The sequence below is a fragment of the Platalea leucorodia genome, assembly GCF_965183815.1.
Source record: "Platalea leucorodia genome assembly, chromosome: 9".
Classification (NCBI taxonomy): domain Eukaryota; kingdom Metazoa; phylum Chordata; class Aves; order Pelecaniformes; family Threskiornithidae; genus Platalea; species Platalea leucorodia.
Window position 1 is genome coordinate 10,352,447 of NC_138831.1, and position 26,605 is coordinate 10,379,051.

The window sequence follows — 26,605 nt, forward strand, 5'->3', positions numbered from 1 at the left end:
TGTGTTTTGGCAATTACAGCTTACTATACAGGCCCTTCCCACTTGTTGGAAGGGGTATAATAATTGGTTTGACAAATATTGATCAGGCTTCCTGCGCAAATGTTTCACAGACAGAAACATTGTGTTTAAATTACTTTATTTCTAATTACTTCACATTGTGTTTAAATTACTTTATTTCTAATTACTTCATTCACATGCTCAGCATGTATTTTTCCTACAGAGTCAGAAGCGAGAGCGTTGGCTAAGGAGAGGCAAAAGAAAGACAATCACAACTTGAGTAAGTTTTGGTTCTTTGCATTTTGCACCAATTCTAGTAATGATTTTAGGTATTAAGTGTTCAAATGCTGGTGTTTTAAATCTGAATGAGAGACTGCATGTAGTATATAGTACCAGTTCATTATGTTATGCTCATAGATCAAATATCTGGAAGTCTTGTGAAATGTGTGCTTAAATCTACTACTGAATTTAGCCAAGTGATTGGGTCGTTGTTATCAATGGAATTACTGGGAAGAGCATTTGACCCAGTTGCTTTTAACAAATCCATCTTACATGGTTTTGCTGCCCCCCCCCCCCTTTTTTTTTTTAATTAATCTAAAGTCTTAGATATGTGGTCAATTTGTGACTTTAACATCAGTGCGCGTCCTCAATGTGGCAATTTTATAAATTCCGTTTTTGAAGGGAACGCATATTTCCAAGTTGGAAAAAAAAAACATTTTAGAATAATGAGCATCTTATGACTTAAAAGATCCTTAAGTTGTCCTTTTATACTTTATATTACTAGAAAAAAGGACCCGTTTCATGCCTTGAGCTATTCAGAAGCATGAAAAGCTAATGCAGGAAAATTGGTATTTACGTTTGACTTTTGGATCCTCAAAGTGTTGCATCTGGAAGAGTACTTTAAAAAAGAGATTTTACGTTTTGTCCCTTTTCATGCTTTGGGATTTCCTTGAGCATCTAAATTTTTGTCTCTGAATTTGTCTGTGATGCTTTTCCCTAGGAAAACACTCTCTTCTCAATTGAGTCCTATACTAACACAGCCGTCTGGTTTTTTAGAGTCTCAGTTTACCTCTGCCACTTCAGCAGTCCCACATTTTTACAGTATAGACAGAACTTCTGTCTTAGTGTGTCCATGTGTAGGAGAGCAAAATAAATTACTGTGTCGCTGGATTTTAAGCTTCAGATGAACATTTCAAAAGCGCTTAAAGAAATCTTTGATAAAACACTTTATATGTTGTAATCAAGTGTGAATATTACCTGTAACATTTGTGCTGTTTTTCCTAAAGTTGAACGAAGAAGAAGATTTAATATTAATGACCGTATAAAAGAACTAGGCACTTTGATACCCAAGTCAAATGACCCGTAAGTATAATGTGCTCAAGGAGACTGTTGGGAGGGAAGTGTTAAAAGAAAAAAAAAAAAAAAAAAAAATCTTAGGGGAGATAAAGAGTCAGTTGTCCCGTCCGTCCCCCCCCAATCCCAAGTTTTCTTGTATAATCTTGGATGATCTTGGCACTCCACGACTGTAGAAATGCTTGAATTCCACTATATTTTTTTGCAGATTGTTTTGGGGGGTTTAATTTTTCCTTTTTGGAACTTGTTTAAGTTTGTATTAATTTGATGGTTTTTGTCACAAAATAGTCACAGTACTGTTGTGCAGCAGCTCAGCATCTTGCAGGACCCTGTGCTTTGGCAGGGCTGGGGTTGATGCTAGGAATGACTGCCTTACCAGAGGCAGAGTTGTCAGGATGCGAAACCTCAGTCTAGTCTTGCTGCTTAGCTGGCTGCTTGTCTTGCTAAATGATTTTTTTAATTTATTAGATACCATAGCTTGGCAAGACAGAACCAATCCCTCTTTCTGTGAAAATGGAGGGCAGTTCCTCTGGGAAGCAATCGTATTCCCCTTTCCTCCAAGAAAAAAGAAAAATAAAGAGCATACCTGTGTATCTCTTCACTGATAATTTGCCAGTGTTTGTGGTGGTTTCCCAGTAGTTCTTTTAGGTAATTTTACTGTTACTAACTTGTCTTAACTTTACCCAACACGGATTCAATAGCAAGGAACCCCCTTTGCTCTGCAGCTTGAAAGTCTCACTTAAATCTGAATCAATGCCCCGTGACGCTTTTGGGGAAAGTTTCCATTATTTTAAGGCAGTTGCTCGTGGAGCAGCTCAGAGCTACTCTTCAGAGAGGCTCTTTAGCTTCCTCTAAGGCAAGCAAGACAATATTGCACAGTATCAACCTACGACACAGGTGGATCTTTGGTCCGATAGTCTGCAGTAAACTTTTGTTTTGTTTAAACCAAGTAAGATGATGTGGGGGAGTAGATGAAGCAGGCAGCCTCTCTCTTTAAATCAAGTGTAGGAGGAATAATGTGGGAGAAGCAGTATGGGAGCCATGTACCCCCTGACTGCAGAACCATTAACCCTAGGCTGCAGTGTGGCATTTGTATTTTATCCGGAATTTGAGTTTAAATGCCTGAATATGCTGCTGTATTGGGCTCTTCTCTTCCTACCGTGACACAGCTGTGATACAGTGCCACCAGGAGGACTGTTGCTTGCTGCTGCTTGGGAGCTAAAGGGCCTCAGGTGTTTCTCCCACAGAAGCACCAGGTCATATATGGTCCTTTTAATTCCCCAGCTGAAATCAGGCATCACCCAGACAGCAAGCCATGCGATGGTTGAGAAAAGTCTTGTGGGGATTTTTTTGTTGTTGTTTTGCAGCCTTGCCATAAGGCAATGAAAGGAGCCTCTGGTCTTCGGTCGCTCTGCACAGTGCAGGTCCCAAACTGCGCAGAAGGCTGGGGGTTGGCCCCGGGGGGCTGCGGGGAGCCTGGGTGGCCAGAGGGCAGCCCCTGGGCTCTCTGTGCCCTTGCGCCGGGGCTGGCTGCAGCCTGCCTTGCAATAGCTGCACTCTGGCCCCCTCTAGTGCATTTCAAATACCTTCTGTATTCATAAACTCAGAATAAATATTAGCCAGGTGTTATGTATGTGTGAGGTGTAATCATAGCTGCTGACGTGAAGGTAACAACTATAAAATAAAGCCTCCCTGAGAGCCTTAACTCTTCCTTTTTTTATTGATTTCAAAGGGATATGCGCTGGAATAAGGGAACTATTCTAAAAGCGTCAGTGGACTACATCCGTAAGCTGCAAAGAGAACAGCAACGCACGAAGGAGCTTGAGAACAGACAGAAAAAGTTGGAACATGCCAACAGGCACCTGCTGCTCAGAATACAGGTTTGCTGATAAATAAGCTGCAAATGCTCTTGATGTTGCAGTGTGTGACCTCCAATAATGGTAACTGAAGCTTGTTTATAGGAATGGGGGTTAGAAGGAACCACCATTTTAATAAATGGTGACCAATGCTGAGATGTCTGCAGAGATTTTTCCAGAAAAAAAAAAAGCAGGATACATTAGTTTACTAGAGTGTTGGGATTTTTTTTTTTTTTTTTTAAAAGCACTTAGGGCTGGTCTATTTTTGTTCTACTGTGGCCAACATAAGTTGCAAACCATACTATAAGGAAGATTTATATGGTAATTTTTTTTAGGGGGGGCGGGTGCCAGACCTAAGGAATTGGGACTTCATATATGATGTATTTCTTGATAGTGGTCAAATTCAGTTCAACTGTTTGGGACTATGTTCACTTTAGTTTTCTTGTTTATGGAGTTTTTTTGACCTATAGCTTTAGTGCTTGATTTCTTTTCTTCTGAAGCAGTTTTGGATGAACGGCAATAAATGAAATCTTTTTGTTTTGCTTGTGGGTTTTCTAAATGGTATCAGGATCAATCTAGGCCCTGTTTGTCAGAGAAGCTCTACGGATTGCAGTCTTCTACATCTGATCTCTTATTTCTTCTCTCAATCAGCCTCTCCCTGCTGCTCTGCAGGAACCTGTCATCTGCTTTCTGGTGGAGGCTAAACACTGGTCGCAGGACAAAAAGGGGCAGGGAGGGCAGTATTGGTGACAGACACTGCAGCACTGTATCTTGAGCTCACCGTAGATACCTTGGGGACTGGCAGCTGTATTTAATGTTGAGAGCGCCCTGGCTTGTCTGAGAGCAGTTGCAGAGAAGCATACGTAATAGGAGTGCTCCAAGAGTTTTTGCAGCAAGACAACCAAGAGCTATGGATGTTGAGCTTGCCTTTTTTTTTTTTTGTCTGAGGAGCTATGGTTGGTTGTCTTCCTTGTTCCTTGAAGTCTGTAGGACTGTAAAACAGTTCTCCTCAAAACTGAAAAGCAGTAGGTGGCATGAATGTTTTCTCTATGGGTTGTTGCCTTGTTAGATTCACCCAGGTTCCCAATAGCCTGTATTACACAGAGATTTAGGGATGAGAACTCTGTTTCTCTAATTAATTCCTTTCCTATCCAGCTTGAGGTGAAGGCAAACCTTAGCCTTGCAGCCTACACAGCTTTTGTTAGTCAAATCGGTTCTCCAGGTGGGCAAAGATAGCTGGATATCCACCCCTCTCCATAAAAGGGTAATTAAAGAAGTATATCTACAATTGGGTGTAAGAACACATAACATGGAGACAGTGATGGAGCAGCCCATCAGGTCTGTCTGTGCGTCCCAGATATTCTCATGTTGCTACTCACCTGCGGTGCGAACAGCTGAAGTCTGCATGCAGGCTGCAGTGTGCCAGGCTGGCTGCTGTGTCAGGAAGCCCCTGAACCACAGCACGGCTAATCCACAGAGTAGATAACGAAGCTAGAAATACCTGAGAGCCAAGTGTGGCAGTAAACAGCTTTAAAATAGAACAGGCTGGGTTGAGCTTCAGTGCAGTTTTTGTACTTTGTTGAGCAATCCGTTCGCTAGAGTGAGACGATAAAGACGCACGACCCTTCTGCAGAGCAACATCAAGCAGTGGTATTTCAAAGCTACGTCAGATCACTTTTTAAGCATCTTTCATCTTTCTTTGCATTATCCATCTGCTCTAGCTGCTTCTTCCATCAAAATAACATAAAAACCAGATCCTTGAATAATGGGCAATACATCTGGCGGCAAATAACCTGAAGTCTCTATTTCCCTTTTTGTGTTGATTTTGATTAAGCACAGAATAAGGAACTCCTGATTTTGGCATGGTAGCTGATGGAAGAAGTGCTTCTTTCTTCCACCTTCTCCACTGATCTTGCAGTGTGCCATTACAAGCTTGTTGTCTTAGCTTGAAAATGGAAAAAAGGCTATTAATCAACCTCAGTGACAGGAATATCCAGAAACGGTACAATCACAACAGTGATTGTGATTGCCTAATATAATGCATAAGTAGAAGCAAAACGTCTCTCTTATTGCTGCATTTAAAAAAGGGCATTTAAGTGAATTCTTCTATTATCTGTCTTCAGTCAAGTGCATCTATGCGATTAAATGTGAAGGTGGGATTTAAACTTTTCATGAAGATTCAAAGAATCCTGGCTGTGTGTGAAGTCTAAAGCCTTCCTATGACTTGTCTATAATGTTTCAGGGCAGGAATAGTGCTGCTCAGTTTTGGCTGACCTCTTTACTTCCAGCTCTACCAGGCTTGTAGAATGAGAAATGTCCCTTCTAGTGTCTCAGCGGGAAATGATAAGCATCGTGTAGACATGCTATGTCTTTACATATGACTTCAAAAAAAAAAAAAAAAAAAAGTACTAAGCGTATGCTTGTGCTATTTCATTTTTTTTTAAACTTTTAAATGCTTTCCTCACCTGACCTGATGCCAAACTTGCCTACTGTGGCACTGCTTTGAGAAGGAGGCTGAGCGTTTCCTTTCTGCGGAGCACTGGGTTTTGGCTCTGGTGTAGGTTCTGAGGAGAAGTGTGAAGGACGTGTGTGGGGTGGTGTTTACCCACCTCTTCAAGAATAATGTTCAGGTGAAAATCTGCAGGGCAGAAGTGTGCAAGGTGCAAGCACTTGTTGCTACTGAAAGGGAGGAAACGGTTTGTGTACAACAGAAGGAAGATGCAGGTCACAGTACAGATGAGTGTAAGATGACAGATTTTGCTTTCAGATTTTTTTTTTTTAATTTGTCCCTTATCCTCCTTCACAGGAACTTGAGATGCAAGCTCGGGCACACGGACTGTCCCTTGTTCCATCTACAGGCCTTTGCTCCCCTGATATGGTCAACAGGGTCATCAAACAAGAGCCTGTGCTGGACAACTGCAACCAAGACATCATGCCGCACCACACAGACCTGTCGTGCACTACCACCCTCGATCTCACTGATGGTACCATCACCTTCAGTGACAACCTCGGAAATGTGACTGAACCGACTGGCACTTACAGTGTTCCTGCAAAAATGGGATCCAAGCTGGAAGATATCTTGATGGACGATACCCTCTCCCCTGTCGGAGTAACTGATCCACTGCTTTCCTCTGTGTCTCCTGGAGCATCGAAGACAAGTAGCAGGCGGAGCAGTGTGAGCATGGAGGACACCGATCATGCTTGTTAGCATATACTTGGCACATCTTTCATAAACTGTTTTGTTTCTTGATCAGTAGATTAAATAATTTACCTTTTGTAGAATTTTTTGATTTTTTTTCCCTGTGCTTCATCAGTAGCCCTGTGTGTGTGTGTGTGTGTGTGTATATATTATATATATATAGGATTTTTTTTAGAATTTTTGTGAAGAAACTTGTATATTCTATTTTAAAACTACCAATGCCTCTGAAATATTGTACAGCATATGTACAGTATCTGTGAACTGGATTCGCCAAGAACTTCGAACTGGTCAAATCTACTCAAAGCAATAGAATTACAAATGAAGAGTCTGTTTCTACTGGGGGGGAGGGGGGAATCGTAGAATTGTAAATGCAAACTATTTACTTGGAAAAAAAATGTAAAGTTAAAGAATGTAAAGAAACCAAAAAAAAAAGTCCAATTTGTAATTGTATTAATTGAATAGTGCTGCCTTAAAGATACAGTGTCCCTCAAACACTGGTCTTTACATGACAAGTGTTTAGGGAAAAATACCCACCCTACTCCACTCAGAATACAAACAAACAAAAAAAAGTGTTAAGACGTCCTGATTGTGTTGATTCTGATATAAAATGCTGTTGCTGAAAATTGCAGGAAGATGCGAGTCTCTTTCTCAGAGTGCCGTTTAATTTTACTCTGAGCTGATTTGGGTTTTCCTTTTGATCACGGTTCGAGTTTTTTCTCTTAGATTTTTATTTTGTTTTGTAACACACATTGATGACTGTAAACCAAGCAGGAGCACTGTAAGTTGGTATGCACTCTTTGGACAAAAAAAAATTGATACATTTTATCAGCTGGGCACATTATGTTGTACATATCTAATTGGCTTTATTTTTTTTAAATTGCATTGTACAGTTTATTTTGATTTGCATGGATTCCTTAGTTATCCTCAACTTTTTGTTTTAAATATATTTGTATTTCATTTGTAAGATTTTTGCCTCTTAATATTGCAACAATTTTTTGACATTTTTAAAACTCATTGGAAGTTTTCTGCGTTCTTTGTAAACACTTGAAAGGAAGCTTTTATGCAGGGTTCTGTGTTTTAAGAGAGATTTTGAGAATATTTTGTATATTACAGTCTCACTTTGAAAATGTTTTTAAACACATTTAAGGTAGAGTACAAATTTAGATTAGGTAATAAAACAACTCTGTAGAGAAACTGAACTTACATATTTATTTTTAGTGATACAGAAAAAGTAGTAATATGCTTGGAAACATAACTATGTAGTTAATATACCCGTTATAGTAATTTGTGTTTTATTTCAGCACTGGGGCTGACGTAAGAAAAACAAAACAAACAAAAAAAAAGAGTAAATTACTGTATCTGCAAATAACTGTTACTTGATAACAATGTTATTAATTTTTAACATGCAACAATGTTGTAAAAGTAGTTCGGTGCATTATCTACTCAAGTGTAGTCCTATGCAATAACGGTAGTTATACTTGTATTATATCGAGCCTAGGTGTTTTACAGAGGTGACATGTGGTGTTATGAGCTAGACGGATTGAATGGATTTCTCAATAGCAGCCTACAGCTGACTCGCAAGCGGCCGGCAAGCGTATCTCGTTCAGAATGAAGTGCCTTAAACTCTAGTTGTAGTCTTCCTCGACTAGCACTGACTGAAGTGTGGCATAGGAGAGAGCTTTAGGGTGATGTTTTATAGGACATTGAAGTGTAGCATGGTGCCTACGTATAGAAAACAAGAGCTTCCCGTTCTCCTTTGTGCTACACTGGAAATTACATAGGATAAGTGAAACGGTTAGTGACTTGAGTGCCAGGTTGGCAGGCTTTATAAGGAAACCTTGGTCGCAGCAGTTAGTGTTCAGAAATCCAATGTGAACTGGGTAGCGATGGGACAGCTGGGGACAAGGTTGGGATTTCCCGTAGCCGGTGGCGTGGCTCGCTGAGCTTTCACCCAAACGTTTCCCCACGGAAGGGTTCTTGAAGTGTCCCCTGCCTGGCACCGCTCCTCCTGGCGCTGGTGGCGAGGGCCGCGGGGCTCGGCGGGGACGCAGCTTGCTGTTACGGTATTCTGGGGTCTTCGTTCGCGTCGCTCTTTCTGTCGCTGTTGCTGGCTGCGTCCGGCCATCTCTGTTTCTGCTTGACTGGCAAGCTATGTGTTAGCATTGATGCAACCACCAGGTTGTAGCTTTTCTTTTTTTGGTTGGTTTTTTTCTTTTTTAATTTTTTGAAGGAGGAGCTGGAGTTAGATGATAGTGATGCCTCTCCCTCCCACCCCAGACAGCTTTTGGGAATGTGTCTTTCCTAGGGTAGTGAAGCTCTGGCCCAGGGCAGGACCCAGGAGCTTGCAGGATGCACTGCAGCCCTCGCAGTCCTCGGGCAGGGAAATTCCCTGCAAGGCAGCTGTGCCGTAGTTAGCTCCAAGTCGAGTATGCGGGTACAGGCTTCTGGTGCTGCTGTTTGGTAATGGTGACAGGTAAAGAAAATCAGGGCTGTAAAATGCTTGTAGCTGTAACACAGGGTTGCGTTTCCCTTCGCCATTAAAATGGGACAGCTCTGCAGCATTGTACAAAATCAGGGTGTGCACGCTTGAGTGTAGTAACTGAAAACCACTGAATATATTGAATAAGGCTTTTGGTTTGATGCCCATGCTGGGCATTCAGAAATTGAAGTCTAGACTGTGGTATATAAATATTTTTCAAGCTTACGTGAAACACTGGTACTTGCTGACAGCCATGACTTCTGATTTTTGGCTACATCCTGTGTGAAGATGAGTTAGGATTCAAGGAAAACCATTATATCAAGAGCTGGATTTCTTGATAAAAGTTGCTGTGGCCCCAGCAGCTGTGTTGTGTGTTCTCCATATGTTGTGTTGCTCTGGGGTGACACATGACTCGCTGTGCCCGGCTCACTCTTCACCCCGTGTTTCCTTAGGCTACAGCCCTCCTCTGAGTTTGCCCACCCTTTTGAGTGGAAGCATGTTGACGCTGCAGTGGGGACATCTCTAGGAGACACAGACCTCCAGGCGGGTGCGAACTGGAGATGTCTTTGCCTGTTTGCGCATGGTGGAACGCGTGGCCGTGACGTTTTACAGGGGATCAATGGCAGAGGACAGAGACAGCAATTAGAGGCAGGGTTTGGCATGAACTAGGTGGAGTGAGATGGACAGAAGTTGTTGCCCAGTCTGATGACGGTGTCTTGTGTGACATTGGGCTGGCGATGGCTTCCCTGAGCAAGTGGATGGGATACCTACCAGTTCTCACTTTGCCAAAGCCATGCAACAAGCAGGAACATGCAGAGTACTATGAAGTTCTTCCTTACTGCTTTTGGCCTACAAAGCAATATTTAACTCTTACAACCTGTAAAAGCAAAAAGAAGGTACATAAGGAAAGCACAAAGCACAAAATAATGCACTTACTTACATTTATGTTGTTTGACATAAAATGCACTGGGGGGGAAGCTGATGTTGATAATAGTATAAATACCTATATTTCTTGAAAAAGTGACATTAATTACTGCCTCTTGCTATGATGCTTGGTACTGTAATGTTGATATTCATCTGCTGTTGACTGCAGCAATAATTTGTGTATGGTCCATAGCACTGTAAATTATGGATCAATATTAATGTATCCAATGAAATAATTTGAACTGTTGTTCTTGATAGATGGATTAAAGCATTTGGTTTTTCACATACGTCTGTGTAAGCCACTCGTTTTCAGTGTAAGTGAACGTTGTTTTTCTGTGCATTTGAAGACCCAGCAGTGCTCCCATGTTTGTGACTTGGCGGTGGATGTGTCCATGTTCCTGACCTGGTGTCAGTCAGCAATGCTGCTTGCACCAGAGCTGTCTGGTTGTGTTTGTATTGTGGTAGCACGGGGGGACGGAGCTACGGATCAGGCCCCGCTTGGGTTTTGCAAATACACACCAAAGCAGATAGACCCAAAGCTTACGGTGCAGCGTAAGGAACAAAACAGGCGGACGTGGAAAAAATGTCATTGCCTCTCTCCCCTCCTGTGGGCTCTTGCCTTTCGCCTCTCTCCCTTCTCAAAGGGGTGTCTGCCAAAACCACCCCTGGCCGCCTGCCACCAGCTGCCCTCTGTCAGGCACGGGCTCGGTGAGGCCTCGGGGTACCTACACCCTTTCGCCATGCTGTCACTCCTGCAAGGTCACCTACCCCCAGCAGTCCTGCACAGAAGCACCTCCCCGCCTTCTCCGGCTGAGCTGTGCGCGGAGAGATCCGAGTCCTCGCTCTGCTTACCCCTGGGTCACTCTGAAGCCTCCACTCACCCAACGTGCAAACGGCTGCTCCTGGATTGTGCTGGGAGCTGCTGCTAGTGCTGGGTAGGAACCAGCTGGGGTCTTGTTTTGTCTTCCCATCTTCATTATTTTTCCTTGTCTCTCTGTTGCTTTCATCCCTTCTGGTCTTGTTCTTCGACAGCCTGTTGCTTAGTGTGCTCACAGCGTGGAGTCCTCGCCATCTCTGTGGACATTGCTGCAGCAGCAGTGGTGGTTAATGCCTGTTATCTCATGGCATTTAAGCCCTGAATACGAACAACAGAAGCTTTGAATTTGGCCTGTCTTGGAAATCTGATACCTATTAGGAGTAGGAAATACTTAATTCAGTTGCAATTAAAAATTACTAGCTGTCCTGCATCACTCAATTTAAAAAACAACCAAACAAAAAATGCTGGGCAAAGCTACCTGACTCTGCTAGGAATAGAGCAGGAAAGCTGGGTGGCCTCTTTGTAGAAGATATTAGAGTTGAAGCTTGTGAGTGTTTCCAGCAGGCTTTGTAATGCTTCAGCATGGTATTAGAATGTGGCATTGTAGTACTGCAATAGGAAATCTGTTTATCAGCAGCCTAGGATATAATTTCTAATTTAATTTAGAGGTTTTGGATGTATTTTGGCTTTCCTTTTGGTGGTCACTTCTGCCAGTGCTGTGTTTTGGGAGTGAATTTCTTGTTGGTGGGAGCAGCTCTGGGTTTCAGCTGGGTTGCAGAACCTCGGAGGAGCAGGAAGAAAACCCCTCGTGGGGGTAATGGCTGTAAGCAGTTGCTCAATGTCTGTCGGTAAAGAGGTGGTAGCAGGTTTGCTTAGAAGCCTTTTAGTTCCTTTGGACAAGCCTGAAAAATTCTGCGCAGGGTAAGAAAGTGGATGTTAAAAATAAGGTCACCAACGCCTGGCGGGGTCTGGTTTGCTGGAAAGCCCCATGGCCAGGCTGTGGGACGCTGTGGGGCTCGGCTGCACGGTGCGGCGGCACAGTAGGACCCTGTTACCATGTCACTGCGTCGTGCTTTCCTTCCAAGGAGACACCTGGGAGCTCGGCAGCTCCTGATGCTGGGAAGGAGATGGTGGTTGTGCTGCCTCAGCAGGTTCAGCAGCTGCTGCTCCTTTTGCTATCGCATCTGGGGGTAGGCCCGGCACTGAATGGTCATTGTGTTCTCTGTTTCTTCAGCTCCTTTGAAATGCACTTGCTTAAAATTGCAGGGGAATGGTTGAAAAAGTGTGTCTGGTTTATTAAAGCCAATAAGATTTGATAGGATGCTGCCTTGCAGGTTAAATCCATGTGCCCTGACCATGGCCATCGTCTTTGCTTATGATCCAAAGTGCACCCTTACTTAAAATGGCTCCGTTTTTAACTAAGTTTTTGAGAGCAACTCCTCTGTTAATGGGCGTGTGTCAAGGCTTCTGTCTCCACTGAGGCCTGAAGCTGCAGTTTCAGTGCAAATCTTTTTTTTATGACTTTCTTACCTGGATCCTAAAGGAGTGAGAAGGCTTCTGTCGAACTCTGGCAATGCTGAACGTGGACGGATGCTCTCGTTTGCGATTCCTCAGAGAGAAGGCAGCTCCCAGCCCCTCGTGCTGCCACTCTTTTAGCCCATCCCTGCGCTTCCCGGGGCTGGGGTCACCAGGGCTGGGATCACCAGGGCTGAGGCACCATTGTGCGCTATGGTTGTAGAAGGAAACAACGGTTCCTGCAACAGCCCTCTGTGTTAATGCTGTCCAAGAGCTGTGCGAGGCAATGAGAAGGCTGCTACGGTCAGTAGGATGAGCCAGGGCATGCAAAGCATCTAAATATTGCTTGCTTTTTAAATGTATTTATAAAAATCACCATGGGGTTGATGTGCACAGTTGCATATTGTGGATACTGTCTCAAAGGACCTATGGGAGAAATCCTTAAACGTCCTGATGCATCTGCTGTGAGCCAGGGGAGCTGCACGGGCCATCTGGGATGGCCATAGGACACCATCAGAGGCTTTGGGAGCTGGGCACAGCCCGTCAGCGGTCGCCTTGCTGTCGCCATCGGTAGGGCAGCCACAATTACTTGGGAGGGAGGACAAGCGCCTGGCTCCAGCACAAGACCCAGCGTCTGAGCGTGGTGCTCGCCCCACGGGAGCAGGGCTGGGCCCGTGGGATGCGCTCTGGGCCCTGGGTGGGGTTCAGTAGCTGGGGCACGCAGCTCTGGTCTCGCTCAAATGCTTTGCCTGCTCTCGCCATTCAGCAGTGCCTCTCCAGAGCTCCCTGCTCCTGCTAGCTTTCCTCCTTGCCTTTGATGGCAGCAAGACTTAGACGTTAATGAAAAAAGCAGGGAACAGCACACTCTTGTGGGGCTGCATCCTTTCTTGCCGGCTGTGAAGCTTTAATGACGGCAGGCCTCCCTCAGTGGGCTTAGGCCCTGCCGCGGTGATGATTTTGGCTGCATCCCAATGGAGGCGGCATCCCCCTGCGGCACCATGTTGGCTCCAACCCGGTACAGGCCAGTGAGCTCGGCTTGCTCTAAGGCTAGTCATGGTTTAATGCTGTCATTTGCAAGTTGTTTTCTCTGAATGCAGCATGTAATTTTTACTGGCGGTAATGGCTCCAGACAGACGAGCACAGCACCGTTGAGCACATGCTGTGCTGTACGAGGAATAGTGCAGTTGCCGTTATGTTCATCACTGTTTAGCCACTTTAAATACATTTAGTCAAAATCTTTTAGTATCTTCAAGACCTCTGGCCTGATTCGCATTTAACATTGGGTACATTTAATGCTGCTATTGACTGGAAATGAGTAATAACTGTGTAGTTACTCCTTTATTAAAAATATCAGAGCTCATAATCTTTCTCTTTTTTTTTCCCCTGCTGAAAAGCAGTTTCTAGAGCAGGTTGTTGCAAAAGAAATTACTTCAGAACATGTAAATAATAAAATAATTTCTTGTTCTCTGACCACTAAAGTAATTTCGTTCAAACAAACCCATGAAGAACTTTCGCTGTGGAGAACCCATCTGGGTCCCGTACGGCTTTCCACTTTTCTCTTTGGAGTAATACGTCATTGAAGGTAATAAGAAAATAAGCAGACATTTTAGGTTAATGATAATAGTTCCATTTGAGAAAGCAGGAATTAAATCAAAGCTGAATAAATGGAAAAGAATTAAATTCATGCTAGACATCATTAAAAAAAAAATGCACTGCAAACAATGAGGTGTATTTTAAAAAGTCACTGTTTTATTAATAATACTTTCCACCTCCTTCCCTTGATCTTTCGATGACAAGCCTGGCAGAGGCACTCTATCAGACACTGAAGCAATTTAGCTGCTGTCATATGCCTTTCTTGATATACACATATTAGTCACACAGCCGTTTTATGTTCTTTAGCATATTTTAGTATATAATTAAAAATGTGGCTGTCTGCTACTAAGCAACCAAGCATGTCAGGGGTTGATTGTATTCTGTCACCCACAGCAGAAGGGAGGGTAAAAAATAATAATCATGTGTTCACTTTTCAGTCTTAATTGCGCTCCAGCTCCTTTGATATGTTGTCACACACGCACCCTGGCTCCTGAAGACGGAGGCAAAGCCAACACGTGGGAATGGCTGGCAGGTGACCCACAGCCACGTCACTGTCACGGATAGCACATCAGCCTTAGGTGTTGGGCTTTTAACGGGTACGTGTGGTTTTGTGACCCCTCTGGGTTCAGTTTGGCTGGACCCTGCTAAGCCGCCGCTTGGCTTTCCATGGGACTGGAGTGCTAAATGCCTTTGGGCTCCTGAGGGTCTCTCCCTGGACATTTAAATTAAGCAACTCAAGTTGATGTTTGTCTTGTACCTCTTCCACATAGGTAAACAGGAGAAGGACTCCTGCACTGAAGGACACTGACTGTTGAGCAGCCGATAATCCTGTGCTTCATTCATTTCTAGATTATCTGGTGTGAAAAATGGCCCATCCAGCTCCTGGAGAGGAGGAAAACTGAGCATACCCAGGTGATCACCCTAAATTCTGGGAGAGGAGCACCAGAGCTACAGGGCTCCGGTCCCAGGTCACCTCCAAGAGGTGGCCAGCACCAGAAGGCGTAGAGACAACACACACCTCCCCTCCCGGAGGCGCTCAGCACGTTGTCCCTCAGCGCTGCTGTTCTTGCGGCTCTCTCACGCTCCTGAAATGTTCAGATCCCCATCTAGTCTTGTGTTGCACTGTCCCTTTCTGTTCTAGCGAAAGGCTGACAGTGCAGATGGCTTCCTTGTGAGCAGGAGCGATGCTTTCCCCGCGCGGTGGATGCTGTCAGGAACCGGCTGAATGAACCTGTGTTTGATGGTCTGGAAAAAGGACAAAATTTAATTGATATCCTCAGCCACAGGCTTATTTAACTCAGGGCATAAGGGGATTATTTCTATGGGAAGATGCGGCTCTGAGGATGTGCTGTTTGCTGCCGGAGCCCTGTGAGAGGTCTGCTTGGTAAGGTGGTACCACCTGTGCGCAACCCCGCCCTGAAACTGGAGTAATGCATGGCTCTGGAAAAGGGCTGGGAAAGTCTTTTTGTGTATTTTTAGGCACATCTTCTCCAGGCTCAAGAGGAAAAGGGATTTATTATGTCAGCTCTGTTCCTGACTCCTCCAGTGTCTTTCTGTCTCTTGAGTACGTGGAAATGTACACAGGCATGCACTGTGTGCAGCAATGGAATCATTATTTTAAAAGTTTTCCAGTTTTAATAGCTTTTATTACTTCAGCAAAACAGAAGCCAGCACATCAGCACAAACTGGTATGACATAAGGAAAAAAAATAGATAATAATGCTGTAAATAATTCAAAGGCTGTTTGTTGGTTGTGATTCCTTTGATTCAGCCTCCAGGGAGAAGGATGACATTGCCTTTATATTTTTCACAGTCAGCATCTGATACATAATCTGCTCTGTGTCCACCTGTTTTTGCCAGGATCCTGAGACATGACACTGAGGCTGCTTGCAGATGATAAACTCACTTGGAGTCCCCCAATTTCTCTTGGGTTTCCCCAGCTGACCTTATCTACCCAGAAAGCACTGCCATGGGGAAGGAGCCCATGGCAGCCAGGTACAAGGAGGCCCGTGGCAGACGCTCCGTGGGGATGCCAGGGGGGTTTCTGCGGTATAGCCTGCAGCTCAACTTCGTTCTTAGGCACTGAAGCACTGAAGCAAATCATACCGTGTTTGTCACGCCGGTGGCTTGCGGGGGTTACGCAGTAAAACCACCGCTATACATTTTGGCAGCAAGATGAGTCTTGCCAGCATGTCCTCAGTATCTGGGAGTCCCAAGACATAGGACTGCCATGCTGTCAAGATACAGCTCCTGTCGTGCTTCACAGCAGCGGTATCTGCTGATCTGCGGCTACGTGATGGTGCCTGTAATTGGAGTGTGTTGTTCCCTTACACTGAGAGCAAAGGCTGGCAGCTGAGTTTCTTTTTTGCTAGTTTGAATGAGCTGAGAAAACAAGAAGAACTGAGAATGCCAAAACTAGTGAAGGAGGTAACTCACTTAAAATATTTTATATAGCATGGAGATTGTGCGTGATGCCATCAGGATGCCTCGCTTCTTTTACGTGGTCTATGAGCCAGATACAACTTCAGGGATCCAGCGACAAGCAACGGTGGGACAGCGCTGTGCGAGGCCATGGCAGCCTCCAGGTTGGATTAACCAAATGAATGAGTAAACGCCACTCACTTTCCCCCAAAGGAGACAGCTTGCTATGAACTACGCTATGGGCACTTGGTGGTTTCACTTCTGAGTGATCACTTCTTGAGCACTACACAGGTCTAATGAATTCCCTTTCAAATAGAGCAATCAAAAGAGGTAAATCAGGTCAGATGCCAATATTATTCTTGCTCCACACAGCTCTGGGGTGTACATGGTTTCACAGGTGCTGCTGTATTTATCTTGTTTAAAATTCAGTCCTGCCCACTAACTTACAATGTCAAACAACTCCATGCATGGGGCAGGACCATCGGCCCGCGCTTGCAGCTCTCAGAGGGCAGCCGGCTCTTCTTCCAGCACTGTCTTGCAGTCCCTCACCCACAGCTTGTATGCTCTTTCCAGGGTCTCTTCACTAGTGTCGTTGAATATCTCTGTAAAATAAGACTTGTAGTTAATTGGATATCCAGAGAAGCTTTTCCTGCTTGCATACAATATCTCACTAGGGGGGAGAGTAGCTCCTCCAAACAGTTTACGAGAGACAGTTTTCTTGTGACCATGTAGAGACTGAGCTTCATGGAAATAGTCTGGATGGATACTGATGCAAGAGATCACCACCTGGTCCCATTCATTGCCTCTATGTTAGGGGTTGGGTTTGTTGTTTTTTTGGGTTTTTTTTAAATCTTATAAGTAAGAGTGTTTCATTCCAGATATTGAACAGATACTATTTAGTTTTCAAGTATTAGTTCTAGTAATACATCAAATTCCTTTTGCCAAGGATAACATATTTTCAAGTATAACAAAGGAATTGTTTTTCCCTTATGACGTTGGTTTGTTTGCCAGAGCACTGCATTCAGACCATCGGTTTGCAAACACGTCTGCAAAGTGCATTCATCAATCATAATCCAATTAATTAGACCTCAGTCCTTAACCGAGTTCTGGTGGTTACACACAAGAGAAGGATCCTGCCTCTTGATGGGTTTATTGAGATGTTAAGAAAAGCAGAAGTAAACCCAGAAATGTACAACTGCAGAACGGCAGGGCATGTTTTCCAGCAGGTCAGTGTGCTGGGATCCCCACTGCCCTGCGAGCTCCCGCTCCCAGGGGCTCCCTGGTGTCCCTCGCCACAGTACCTGCTACACCGAGGCCGGTGGGGAGAGGCATCCGGGGCTGACCCCCGCTGTGTTTCAGGCGCTCCATCAGGGCTTTCTTGATGAGGGGCCAACTGCAGCCGCCATGCCAGACCGGCAGCTCCAGGCCCCTCATGCACTGGATGATCTGCTCCTTCTCCTCGGCGGTGATGAGCCCCCGTGCATGGGCGACATATGTCATGAATGCCATGTCGATGTTCACAGCTTCTCCATGCATCAGCGACGGCAAAACCCTCTGAAATGGAGCAAAGGAGGGTGGGAGAAAAGGTTTGGGTTGACAAATAGTAAATAAGTAGGTTTTTTTTCTCAAAGTACTCCTGAAAATTGACATTCGACTCGCAGCAGTAGAAATACAGATCTGCTGCATGTTAGCATCTTGTGATTTGTGGGCTGCAGAGGATGATCTGTTTTACGCGTGATTAATTGCATGTAAAATCTCCCATAGTGATCCAGGTTCTAATTCTCCTATTCAAATCACTGATGAAGAGCACCATGGGATGGAGGGAACAGCTCTGAATCTTGCGTAAGGTCTAGTCCTCCCTTCTCATTCCTCAGTGGGAATTTCTCCCCAGTAATACAGGCTATGGTCTCCATGCCTTTGCACAGTTAGAGCTCATGTTGTTAATTTCTAGTGGCTTCACTGAAATCTGGTCATCTTTGTGCTTTGGTAAATGCTTGCTAAGAAGCAATAACTGGCCTGCGGTCTGAATAGGAAACATGGCTGGAGGTGTGGGGGAAATGGGGCTGGGAAAGGGATCTCTTTATCCAACAGGACCAGGCTGGGTGTGTTGGGTGATCTGAGATAACATGCAAATCTGGAGTTTAACTCGGCTCCTTTTGCGCAAACTTTTCATGCTGCTGATAGATTTTTTTTTTTTTTTTTTTTTTTTTTTTTTTAGAATCGATGTTGCAATATAAAGTCTGTCACTCACCATTTCCAGCTCTGGGCTTATAAGGTGACCAAAATCAACCAGTCTGTCCAGGTCATCCTCCCAGAGGTTGGGAGCCAGCTCTTCCAACATGGTTTCAATGGCAATCCTGGTAGTCTGCAGTGCAGCATCCCCGTGGTTGGCAGAGCCACTGTAGGACTGGAACTTGGTGTCCAGCAGGTATTTCCCATGGCTTTTGAGCAGGTCAAACAGCCCTTTGTGTTTCATGAGTGCCATCTAGGACAAAGAACAGAAGAGGTAATTAAATATAATTACGTGATCCTTGTATGTGCTGTTGAAAACTTGCGTGTTTCAGTAGACTGAACTCTAATATCATGTTATACACTAGTAAAGAAATACCTGCATGCTTGGTAAAATGGCGGAGATTATGAGAGCACTGGTGGACAAGTTCCCTTGCTACTGGGCAGCTCTGACCATTCTGTCAGTTTTGCTAAATGCTCCAATTGCCCAGTGGACAGCTTGTAACAAGCTTTAGCTATTTGTGTGCCTGGCAGGAAACTTGAGACTGTCTCAGCTGAAGAGTAGCCATCCCCAGGACAGGGAATGGACAGTGGACATCTGCAGGATAACTCATCTAATCCTTGGGATTGCTTTTTGGGCAAGGGAAGGTGGGGAAGCACTGCAACATAGGGAATATGAGGGTTCAGAAGTGGTTTCATTGTTACAAGTATGTATTTTTTCACCCTCTGACTCAGGCATTAGGCCACTTCTGCAGTGGGGAATGGTGACCTCTGGGTTTCCTGGTGCTTGCCAGAAACCTCCAGATATCCTGGGGAGTTCCCACTGTGCAAGCACTGAAAAATGCTACTTATGAACTCATCTCTAATAAACTTCAACAGCTTGAACTCTGCTTTATCAAAAGTTTTCAAAGTTCTTCAGGCATAAAACCATTTGCTGTGCACTTCCCAGGTAATTTTAGAAGTAGAATTTGTCTCGCAGGAGATTGATTGACCACACTTGACGTACCCCGTAAGGTAGGTGCAAATGATCTTGCAGATTATTAATCCCCAGTATAATGAGCCTCAAATTCTCTGCCATTAATTCATTTTAGAGTGCTATGGATCAGCCTCAACGGGAAGATGCTTTCTTCCCTGGTTTTGCCGGTCTACATCTGACCTTGAGTTTTGGAGTTTACTCTGTAGGGTTAGCACTAGGCACTGCACGTGAGGGATATTCTAGCAAGTTTAGCAGCTGTAAAAATATATATAGGTTCAATGAGAGTTAAAACTCCCCATGCAGCTTTGATGGCCCACCTTTGTTTCTATAAGGCAGTTTATACAACACCATGGATGCTGATGGATATCTTATCAATATTTCAGGTTTGAAAACTGCAGTTGCAAAAGTTCTTACCTTTAAAATTTCACCAAGGCCATTGGAGATGTGTCGCCGAGGAATGCTCTGAATGAAGGATCTATCCAGGAAACTAGCTACCGGGGGGGTGTAGCCCCCGAGCTTGTTCTTACATTGCAGGAAATTCACCCCGTTCTTTGCCCCTACACTGGCGTCAACATAAGAGAGGAGGGTTGTTGGGACCCGAATGTAAGGGGTACGTCTTCTATAGAGTGACGCGGCTAGTCCTACGATGTCCAGGCAGACGCCTCCTCCGATGGCGATGATGGGCTCGGTTCGTCTGTCAATGCTGAAGTTCTGGACTTCTTGCAAGATGTTCAAGACGAGGTCCATGGATTTCGTTTCTTCAGTGGTAGGCAGGGCGAGGATTTTGTGCTGAACGTTGTTCTCTTCAAAGTATTCTCTGACTTTGGAGCCATAAAGTTCGTCAACGACTTCATCTATGACAATAAAGCGCCTCAGCTTCCTTTTGCTGCTAGTGGCTAGCTCTAGTTGCTGGGGGTCAGTGATGTGACCCCAGAGCAGAGTAGTGTTAGAGGGATCCAGAATATTGTATGTTTCTACCACTTTGTAGCAAAAATAGATGGGAGCTTCAATTGTCCAGGAAATCCCACCTTCGGAGATGCATTCACCTCTGGCAAGAATCAGAAAACATGATTTGAAATCATTACATTCCTCTTTTGTACTTTGCATGTCTGAACTAGTTTAAGGATGTAGCTGGAAGGTGGGAAACGTGGAGTCTCCTGCCCATGCACTGAAAAAGTGGGGGGCTGCGAGGGTGGAACGACTCTCCTGGGTGTCAGGGCTCAACTGCTTTAGTACTGGACAAACCCTCCCATGTCTTAGTGAACAGTCAAATGGCTGAATTTCTACATGGGAATGACAAGATAGAGAGCAAGAAGGGCTGGAGCATGTTATTCATGCTGGAAGTTGAAAACCCCAGCAGAAAACCCCAGATGAATCATTTCAGCTTCCCAAAAGGGAGTGGGGAAGACATTGCCAAAATTTTCCAAAGTATTTGTGGAGGAAACACCCTCTGCCCACTATATCTAGATTATAAGAGTTGATTTATTCCTGTCTATCTACACACAACCCATACAAAATAGTGTCTCTGCAATGCTCCAGTTGAAACAGTGGATCTCTTTACCTTGAAACGGGTATGATAGAAATAGGAACTGCTCCCAGGTAGTAAAAGAAAATGGTTTGAGAGTTGGGAAAGATTTCCATACTGGAGTTTTAAAGGATAAATAAAAGCCTACAAAGCCAGCATGTAGTATCTATCTGAAACAGGGAAGAACACAGCTCTGCAACCCCATTACTACTTCTGGGGGGCAGGGGGAGCCAGGGGAAAAACAAGTGGCTTTTTTAATTTGTTGGGAATCAAGAAAGGGAGGAAATAAAGACAGAAGGAAACTGCAAAATGTATTTTATGTAAGATGACTTCTTGAGCTGCAGTTGGGTAAAAACTGAAAGTTTCCGTGAACCTTTGTTTTGTTTTTTGAATGAGCAGATGGCTCATTGGATAATCAGATTTCCCTACATGCCCAATTTCTTTCCACATGCCTGAACTTTCTCTTATAGGTCTAAATAGATGCATTTCTGCTTTCTTTACCAAATTGCATCTAAGTCTATCCTTAACCTTTTTAAGTGTTAAAGAAAAACAATGAGGATTTATACCTTCCAGAAAATTTTTTCTGGGCTTTTAAAATGCAGCATTACAAAAAGCATCATCGTGTACATTTTAATGCACCAAATATATACCTTATAGCTGTACTTTAACTGCACGTGCATCCGTCTCTGGCTTGTGACCCTTTTAAGAGACAGACTGATTTTGAATGTTAGTTGGTAGAATCAGCTTTGGGTGGCGGATGGCACAACTAGCACCCATTGCAACCGCTCTGCTGTACAAAAATAGTAGTGAATTGGAGGCTGAACATACTGTTGTTGAAGCATGTGACAGCTGAGGATTTTTCTGGGTGTACTGTGGGCCCTAGATTCATTCTGCTATTGACTGAGGTCCAGCAGACTGCCTTTGGGTCTGCTGAAGTCCCGTTCTATCTACTGCAGCTCTGCCTGAGCAATGTTCACGGGCAGCCACTGCCCACTGCCAGCGCTGGTGAAGATCCCTCTGACCTGACTGAGAAAAGGTTAGACTTGTGACATTAAAACCTGAGTATGACAAATGCTAGAAAACTTCTGACATGCAAAACATAGCCGTATTAAGGAAGACCTGCATGGGGCTCCATGTGCTCGTGAAAAGGAGTATCCTGTAATTAAAGGATAATTAACTGGAAAGATGCAATGTCAGCAAAGAGCTGTATGTATCCCTGGGGGAAATTTTTCTCTCTCCTCTGTCTCAAGCAGCATTAGGTGACTTCTACAGTTTGAGAGAAGTGTTATGGTTTTTGCTCCTGTCAGTGACGTACTGTGTCTATTTTTCCCAGATAGGCATTTCATTTATCTGCAACCATCTCTATAAATGCGTTCTCCCATGCCTGTGCATGAGCTTTTGCGCATAAAGATTTCATGTACATGCAGAGGAAAAAAAAGTCCAAGTGCAGCATTCAGCAGTCCCTGCGTAAACTTTTCAGCAGTTTAAAGAAACTTCCTATCTACAAAAATTGAGGCTGTTGACAAAATTCCCTCTGTAACTTAGCCAAGTCACGCCAAGGAGAACAGTAAATACCTGTGCTGCCATACTGCACATGTTTTGAAGCCCACTTTCACAGGATTGTACACGTAATGGTGGGTTTAAGCTGCACTGGCGCACAAGATGGTTTTTCCATCTGAGATGCATCCTACCGGGGAGACTGCACAGTTTGGCTAGCCAGCGCCGTCCAGCACAGTCACCAATGAGCAACATGGGCTCCTATACTTACATTTTTGCTTCGGAGAGTGTTATCTGGTCCTCACAGTCGGAAAGGTCTTCTCCTTTCTTGATCCGGTACCATGTGCTCTTGACTCGCACCAGCTGGAAGTCTGTCTGCCGGGGCTCCCGGGGCATGGTGGCCAGGGCTGCTGGAGTAAAGGTCTCTTCTGACACCGGCATGCTTCCAGAAGGTAAAATCTCCCTGTTAAGAGATCTCCCATAACTGGGTGCCTTTGAGGTGCTTTTTAAAGGCTCCAGGTGACCAGGTGTTGGAAGGGGAGGTCTTGTCTCCACGGGGGAGACCAATTACAAAACTAAGATTATCTAATCTGGGATACACGTTAGGGGTGCTAGGAGCATTTGAAGACACGTGCAAGTGCCAGGATGGGGTTGTGTAATCAGCTAGTTTTATAATGCTTAAGAAGTACAATAGGAGTGCAAACATTACCTTCCAACATGATGCCCTACAGCAAATTTAAAGTTATGAAAGGCAATTTGTGTGATTCTCCATGACGTTCAGGAACCTCCTCTGTTGTGCGGAGCCTCTGATCTGGCTGTGGGTCTAACCCGCTCTTATGGGGTGAGACAGGAGCAGGAGCATGGAGACAGGATTGATACTAGCTGGTTAAACCTCTTTTGAGCTCACATTCCCGGGATTCTCTTGTGTTGAGGAACAGAATGATTTTTGTTGTTGTTTTTAGCTTCTATGGTGGGTTTAAAGAAATAATCAGAGAGAGTTTTTCCCCTGAAGGGCTGTTTGGGGGATGAGGTGAGTTTTGATTCATTTGCCCAGCTGCCTGTGGGACTCTGAGATGCTGAGGCTTCCCTGTGGTGGAGTTGTTTCGGGATCAGCAGTGTGGTTCAGGCAATGGTATCTGAGCCTTGATGACCCGGCCTTTTGGGTCCTGTGCTTTCCTTCATTTGTCACCTATTTGTCTTACTAAGACTATGCCCGATCCCCACCATGTACTCGGGGAGACCCCATCTTCCTGACCCAAAGGCACGTTGATCCTGTGGGGCGGGCTCAGCCAGAGGGATGAATTCCCCTTCTCTAGGAAGCGATGGAATGGTGGGGGCGGATGGGGAGCCCCTGCTGGTGGTGGCGGCCGTCACCCTACTCCCCACATGACTGAGGGAAGCACAATTCACCTTTCTGTATGATCTTCCAGCTGGGGCTTTCGGAGGGCCCTGGGCTCGGCTTGCCACACCAAACATTCCCTTGGCATACAGTTCTGTGTGCTGAGCATAGGGGAAGATCTTCCTCTGATTTTACTAGCAGTGCCTGAAGATACAAACCAGACTTTTGCCGCCTTGGCTGTGTTTCTGAAAGCTGTCCTTGTTCAGAAACAAAGATCAAGAAAACTGAAAAGAGGCATAAAAGCAGAGGCTGGAAAAAGTGGTTCTTCAAGAGCCCATCAGACAAGACTACTTCATTGCATTGAAGGCTTAATTGCAGCCAAACTCACTTAGGAACCTACATTTATCTCAAAATTAATTTTGGGAAAAAGCTACAAGAATAAACTCTAAAGCCATGTAGCCCTGCTCCAGGAAGGGTAATAACTCCTAACATCTGGTTCTCACTGCTGGCTTCATCTCCAGATAGCAAAATGCTTTGCAAAGAGGACAGACTGTTATCCCCATTTTACAGAAGAGGAAAATAGAGTGACCAGAAGAGAAGCAACTTGCCCAAAGTCACCTCCAAAGCTAGTGGAGGGTGGATTAGATGGCATACTAAAGATCTTAGCCTGTTTACCAAATACTCGTCTGAAATTTTAACTCCCAATCCAAACACAATTTGGATTGCTTTCCACAGGGACTGCAGGTCTAATGCAGTTTGTTGTTTACTAAATCATAAGATGGAATAATCTTAGGTATGCAAGGAGGTCTGTCCTCTTTGTCCTATTTATTTGTTTTGATTAATAGCAATCCACTGAGCATTGGGACTTATTTTATTTGGTTTTCTTTTACTCTTTTGTCCTGTGCATTTCCTTGTTTTCCGTTTATACTTCTCTGTTCTATTCTGGGGGCACTGAAATGTCTTCTGTCTCATTTTAGAAGCTGACAAATTGATGTTCCAATATCTGTCTGCTTGCCATAGCCAATGACTGCCATGTCCTTGTACCAGCCATCCTGCAGAGGGGCTGCCAAGAGCCTTGCAACGAAGACCTGCTCCCCACATCCTCTTCTCCTCTGCGCAGCCCTGGGCTCTCTCTGCATGCTTTGCAGGTACAGTGAGTCGGTCCTTGACTGAGCAAGCCCAGGGTGATACATTCCAGAGCTGAAGGATGCTGTTCTGGTTATGGGGTAGTCCACGTTTCCTCATTAGCTTCAGTTTGCATTTCATCTGCATGAAGAGGAGACGGCCGGCCGACCTCAGCTCCATCACATGCTCTTTAATTACTTTCCTTTAATTCCTCACTAGCCTTTTCTGCTCCAACTCTGCTGCAGGCCAGCTTAGGCTTTTGGATACTTTGCATGTTCCCACTGGTTCTTTCTGACGCATTCCTGTGCATTCCTGGGACCCTTTCTGGGGGTGCAGAACCACTGGTACCTGTGTGACACAACCTCTCCCAGCCCATGCAGAGACCTGGCCTCCCAGCTGGACCCTGGAGCAGGGGGTGCTCCAATGTTCGGCTGTGTGGGGCAGCGGTGACCTCATAGTTATGGACCACTTGCAGATAATCTAGGGTTCAAAGTCCTGGGACGTTTTTGGGCTCACACCTGATGGTTTAGCTGGGACACATGTCTATGCTATGTAACCAGAAGCTTATGAAACTGCCAATTTTCTCCTTGAGACCAGGATGTGAACAATTGCTCTTACGTAAAGTGAAGGCATTGAAAGTCAGTTTTTCTTTCTTTTTTTTTTTTTTTTTTTTCTTCCATGTCAGATGCTGTTGGATCTCACCCACTGCCTGTGCTCTGGGTGGGAGCAGGTGGGTGCAGCTGGAATGGGTGCAGCCCCAGCCCGGGGCCATCCTCCCTATGCAGCCTCTCCCTGGAGCTGGGGCTCTGCCCAGGTGATCACAGGCGGAGAAGCCCATCCCCTCAACGGACACCTGAGCACTGACGTGCTGTTCTACAGAGTCAGAAAACCCACAGCAGCATCCTCTGAAGCTGCGGGACAAGAAGCAACATGCATAAGCCTGCAGGTAAACTCCCTGTATGGGGTGGGGAGCTCCAGGAGAGATGGTGTGACAGGAGGGGACACTGTGTGATGTCCCAGTTCTGGGTCCCCCACTGCCCTGCGGAGTTGTGATCTGCAGGCTCTGTGGCTTGGCAGAAAGGAGCAGCGGAAGGGTTTATTGGGGAGAGGAGTTTGAGGCTGAGCAGGGGAGGTGGGTCTGCAGGAACCTGAAGTGGGGGGAGGAGGAGGCTCCCAGGAGAAAGGGATGGGTGGGATGGTGGACAGTCACAGTGCCAAGAGAGCTTTGGCTGTGACTAATTTCTGATGGACTGGGGTGCTTGTTTTATAAATATTTTTTCTGCAGCTTTAACCTTGCCTTGGTGCTTTCTGTGATAGCCATGTGTGCCTGGCGCGGCACACAGTGAGATGTTTAAGGCTGTTTTCTAAAATCAACAGCTGCGTGTGGGAATCCAGGCTTCTCTGAATGGAGAGACTTTGTTCTCTCACAGCCTGATCTTAAGCCCATTGAAGCTATTGAAAGACTCCCCTTGACTGCCTTGGGCTTTGGATTTGACTGTCAGCGGGTACTGCTTATTCCTGCCACACGCAGCATCCTTTATTATGTATGAAAATAAACGTATGCTTTGCATACTCTGCCAGTGACTCCAGAGCCTACCTAATGCAAGCAGAGGAGCGCTGGGGAGCATCCAGCTTTTCTACTTCTTTTCCAGCAGTAGAGCCCATAGAAAATGCATGAGCCAGTGTATGTTTTCCTCACTTTCCCCTGAAGTTCAGGGAGAGTTTAGCGCCCTGGTTCCTGCCATGAGTGGCAGCTTCCCC

At 45.1% G+C, this 26,605-nt stretch overlaps 2 protein-coding genes across 6 annotated transcripts in view; one reads left to right on the forward strand and one right to left on the reverse strand.

The window, feature by feature from the left end:
- Positions 1-10,095, forward strand: part of MITF (melanocyte inducing transcription factor) — a 112,507-nt gene extending 102,412 nt beyond the window's left edge. For 3 of the 5 annotated variants that reach the window (XM_082321591.1, XM_082321593.1, XM_082321594.1), the window contains 4 exons: positions 203-277; positions 1,284-1,359; positions 3,083-3,230; positions 6,013-10,095. In XM_082321591.1, the coding sequence (XP_082177717.1) occupies positions 203-277; positions 1,284-1,359; positions 3,083-3,230; positions 6,013-6,414 (701 nt within the window). In that variant the 3' untranslated portion in view covers positions 6,415-10,095. The remainder of the gene's footprint in view (positions 1-202; positions 278-1,283; positions 1,360-3,082; positions 3,231-6,012) is intronic. The other 2 variants (XM_082321592.1, XM_082321595.1) reach the window with 1 other exon arrangement.
- Positions 10,096-16,654: 6,559 nt separating this feature from the next.
- Positions 16,655-22,821, reverse strand: LOC309594839 (2-epi-5-epi-valiolone synthase-like; the record flags this gene model as incomplete). The annotated part of the gene is made up of 5 exons (XM_082321243.1): positions 16,655-16,755; positions 17,455-17,707; positions 18,405-18,638; positions 19,773-20,406; positions 22,652-22,821. 5 exons carry the CDS (start codon positions 22,819-22,821, stop codon positions 16,655-16,657), a joined length of 1,392 nt encoding a protein of 463 aa, XP_082177369.1.
- Positions 22,822-26,605: the final 3,784 nt, after the last annotated feature.